This window comes from Octopus bimaculoides, chromosome 9 (assembly GCF_001194135.2).
Source record: "Octopus bimaculoides isolate UCB-OBI-ISO-001 chromosome 9, ASM119413v2, whole genome shotgun sequence".
NCBI classification, from domain to species: Eukaryota; Metazoa; Mollusca; class Cephalopoda; order Octopoda; family Octopodidae; genus Octopus; species Octopus bimaculoides.
The window spans coordinates 86,019,276-86,024,019 of NC_068989.1; the positions used below are offsets into that span (position 1 = coordinate 86,019,276).

At 38.0% G+C, this 4,744-nt stretch overlaps 1 protein-coding gene across 4 annotated transcripts in view; it reads right to left on the minus strand.

Annotated features, from left to right (window-relative positions):
* Window positions 1-4,744, minus strand: part of LOC106869704 (serine/threonine-protein phosphatase 6 regulatory ankyrin repeat subunit A) — a 144,860-nt gene that overhangs the window by 42,726 nt on the left and 97,390 nt on the right. For 3 of the 4 annotated variants that reach the window (XM_052970834.1, XM_052970836.1, XM_052970835.1), the window contains exon 14: window positions 30-122. The exons of the other annotated variant lie outside the window; for it this stretch is intronic. In XM_052970834.1, coding sequence (XP_052826794.1) covers window positions 30-122 — 93 coding nt within the window. The remainder of the gene's footprint in view (window positions 1-29; window positions 123-4,744) is intronic. 4 annotated transcript variants of the gene reach the window in all.

Below are 4,744 nucleotides of genomic sequence, written 5' to 3' on the forward strand. Positions count from 1 at the left end.
CCTGGACATCGCTCTTCGGCAGCACTCACCTGCAATATAAAATGTATGTTCTCGATCCGGGTGGGTTGAGTAGGGTCAAAATGATAACTGTCAGTTTTAAGATGCCAAATCGTCCATGTGATCTAAAGACAAGTTAATGGAAGACAAAAAAAAATAATAATAGATGTAAAAAAATTTTTTTTTTTTCTTGTTGGAAAAAAAAAAAAAAAATTGTGTGCATATATATGTATATATGTGTGTGTGTGGACATATACATACACACACGTGCTATGTGAAAAGATATATATATATATATATATACATACACATGCACATGTAAACAAATATATATATATTCACACACATATGAACAGATATATATGTGTGTGCGTACATACATGTGTGCGAGTATATATACACACACACACGTGAACATATATAATTGTTTTATATATATATATACATACACACACACATATATATATATACCATGTTAACAGATATATTTACGGTGTCTACAAACAGACTTACTCTGAGTTACGTAAGTGTTATATTCCTGGAAATCTTGCCATAATACGGAACCTATTTTCCCACTGGCTTCCACACTATACAACATGGGTGCCAATGGATAAACTAGCCCCACATTACAAAATATTTCACATTAAATCAAGATTCCCAGGAACACAATGCTTCTGTAATGCAGAAGAGAGCCGTATTTGTGCATATATATAATATATATATACATACACACGCACCATGTAAACTGAATTAGGAAATGTAAATATAATAGTCACTAAAATTAGTAGGACCGTTGGTGGTAGTAGTTTAGTGTGCAGAGACAGTAATTAGATTGGAAGAAAAAAATACAATAAAAGAAGACCAAATAAAAAGAAAAACCCAAAAGATCTGTAATGATGGTCTGAGACAGGATGGAGTGGAGATGGGCTGTGGCACTTAGAGTTTAGATGGAAGTGGATTCCTTCCATCTTCACCTAAAGAACAATAAAGACTCCTACACCAACGAAAGAATCCTTAAAATAGACAATGAGTCCATAATTTTTCACACTTATTCTTCTTAATGTTTCCATTTTCTTTTTTTACTTATATAACAAATCCACAATAACATAAGGGTGGTGGTGATGGTGGTGGTAGTCGGCATTAGTTAGAGGCAATACAATAAAGTTTAAAAAAAAAAGAGAAAGGGTGTAAAAAAAGAGACTCCTTTCTCAAATTCCCAACATTCTTCTGAAAAATGCTGTATTTCAGATGGTTTTACTGAAGGAGGAAATATCTAATATTTTGGAGCAGGTTCCCTCCTTAGAGAAGGAGCTTTTAAACTAATAATAATAATAGCAAATTTATTGCATACAGTGCTCAGGTGCACTACAGCTCATCAGGAAAAGTATCCAAAACTGCAGGAACTGTATATAGAATAATGTACAGGAAGTGAATAGGGAATGAGTTGTTTACAAAAAAAAAAAAAGAAAAAAAAAAGAAAGAAAAAAAAGGGCAGGAGAGCATCAGGTGTACTGCTGGTGAATTTCAGGAAACCAGGAAGATGTAGTGTCCTGACAGCAGCTAACAACTGATGTGGGTAGTTTATTCCAAGCTTCAGCAACTCTGAGCATGAAAAAATGTTTCCTAAAGCCATGTGTGCTGTGCTGTTTTTTGATTTTGTAAGCAAGGAGTCAATGCTATCTCTTCTGAATAAAATAGAGTATCTGTAGCAACATCCCCAAGATAATCTGGTGTAAACTGGATGGATAAGATAGTTGTCTAGCTGATATAACATTCCCCTGATGATCTGGCGCAACCTAGATACATTAGGGAACGTTCCATCAACTTGCATTGTATGCATTCCTGTTTTTGTCACCTGAAGAATTGCACACTAAGAAACTTTAAATAATAATAGTGAATCATTAGCTTCTAAAGAATGTGTGTGTGTGTGTATTTTTTTTATTTGTTAAAAGCTCAAAATTGTCTGTTCATATTACTACTTGAAGTTTTGCTGACACATGGCTCATCAGGTAATGTGAGGTAAAGTCTATGATCAATAACAGGTGGTCTATCCGAAACAGCATTCTCCAGATAATCTCTTGCTACCTGGATAGATAAGATAGCAGTCCATTTAAAGTAATGATCCCCAGATGATCCGATGCTATCTGGATAGATAAGATGGCAGTCCATCAGTGGTAACATCCCCCACTCTGATGATCGAGTGGTAATTGTTCCAACAGCTGTGGGACATTGAGCAGCCTACATTAATACACCAATGATTGCAGGCCTGTTGGTGGCAGTCCAGTATCAACCCTACTTCCACAAACACATCATCATCATCATCTTAGCTTCTGTTTTTCTAAGCCATTTCTCTCATTCCAGCTTCATCTTGTTTACCAGACCCAATTCCCTCAGATACAACTGTTTACTACTCCCACACACCACCCCATCTTTGGTATTCCTCTGCTGCAGTTATTCAGCTCACAGCAATTATATAATTAATTAATTGAATGATGAAATTAGGATGGTAGAGCTAATCCTTTGCCCAGTTTAATATCACCACTTGGCATATGAATGCCTTTAACAGAGGAGCATGGGGTCAGCTTGTGACAAGGAGTAGAGGTGGTGGAAGAGAATAGGATGAGGAAGAAGGGAGGAGAGAAAGAGAGGAGATGGAGAGCTGACTACTACCACCATTGGACAGTTTAAAATCTACAGGATAGTGAGAAATGTAAGGCAAAAAAAAAAAAAAAAAGAAGGTAGAATGGCTATTAAAATAGACATTACACCACATGGCATACTGTGCAGTGTTTTGTGTGTATCTATTGTTGTGGTGGTTGCAATTTAGCCCTAGGTCAACCCTGATTGAGAGACCTATGATCAAAAGTGTTCCAACAGTGACCATCTCACCTTTTTGTATATCAAGGCCTACATCATCTACATAGTTCTTCCACATTTAAGACAGGAGGGTGTAATTGGAGTGAAATTTACCAGCTATTTCTAGCAAGTCAAACTACCAAATAAAGAAGACCTGTCACACAGTACCCTAAACATAGCGTTGCTGTGAGATTGAGGTTAAGCGAATCATCAAAACAATATGAGTGAGGGCTAAATTATCTCAAGGGAGTATTCAACCTCATGGTAAGACACCCAGGAGGGCCTCACATATGTGATATAGAGAAGTGGTTGGTAAGCAAGCTACTTACCACACAGCCACTCCTACACTTGGATTGCCCAATGCCTTCTTAGTGGAATTTGGCAGAGAGAAATTGTGTGGAAGATCCTCATTGATTGGTTGGTTAATATCCCTACCGTGGGTCAAATGCAATCATTTGAATCAGGTCCCCTTGGATTATGTTTCTCAAGAAGGGGATCCTCTAAAAACAGTGAAAGGCACAGCACTTCCTACAGGGACTAGACTATCTTTTAGCTTTTGCTGGTTTCAGTCAGTAGACTGTGGTCATGCTGGGGCACCACAGTGAATCATTAGTCAAATAAAATGACCCCAGTGCTTATTTTTAAAGTCTGGCACTTATTCTATCAGTCTCTTTTGCCAAACTGCTAAATTATGGGGATGTAAACACACCAACACTGGTTATCAAGCAGTGGTGTGGGGCAAACACAGACACAAAGGTACACACACATCTTACTTCTTCATTGCCCACAAGGGGTTAAACATAGAGGGGACAAACCAGGACAGACAAAGGGATTAAGTCGATTACATCGATCCCAGTGTGTAACTGGTACTTAATTCATTGACCCCGAAAGGATGAAAGGTAAAGTTGACCTTGGTGGAAATTGAACTCAGAACGTAACGGCAGACAAAATACCGCTAAGCATTTCGCCTGGCGTGTTAACGTTTCTGCCAGCTCGCCACACATATCTATCTACATATATACACAGAGAGAAATGATGGACTTTTTCAGTTTCTGTCTTCCAAATCCAATCACAAGGCTTTGGTCAGCCCAAAGCTATAGAAAACATTTGCCCAGAGTGCCATGCAGTGGGACTGAACTAGGAACCATCTAGTTGGGAAGCAAACTTTTTATCACACAGCCACACCAGTATACACATACACACACAATACAAAAAAAAAAAGAAAAACTCATCACAATAGTTCCTGATCACAGGCTTCTCATTAACTTGCCAGCAACACCTAATTATAACAGATCACTGTCACAGGCTGTATAGTGAGGTACAATTAAACTCAATCCAGTTTTGCTAAATTGTCACCACGCTTCATAGATACAACAGCATGGTGTAAAGGTGTTCCCCTACGCAAATCACTGAATACACAACTCAGCTATAATGGTGGACCTAATGGAACCCTAAGGGACTCAATACAGTTTAGTTACTAGTCATGTTATTTTGGATTTTAAGCTTATCACAGTAATACTTTGTATGTAATACATACACACATGATATGCATACATAACATAAGCTTATTCTGTGCACATACATATCAATCGCTGGTGAGGACACTGTATTTCACTATTCAACCATAATATACTGCTACGTGTATTAAAAGCTTATGAGTCAATATTGTGTCCCACCTGTGTTAGCAGTGCAATTCAGTCATTTTTTCAAGTTATCTCTTTTACTCTTTTACTTGTTTCAGTCATTTGACTGTGGCCATGCTAGAGCACCGCCTTTAGTTGAGCTAATCGACCCCAGCACTTATTCTTCGTAAGCCTAGTACTTATTCTATCGGTCTCTTTTGCTGAACCGCTAATGTTACGGGGACGTAAACACACCACCATCGGTTGTC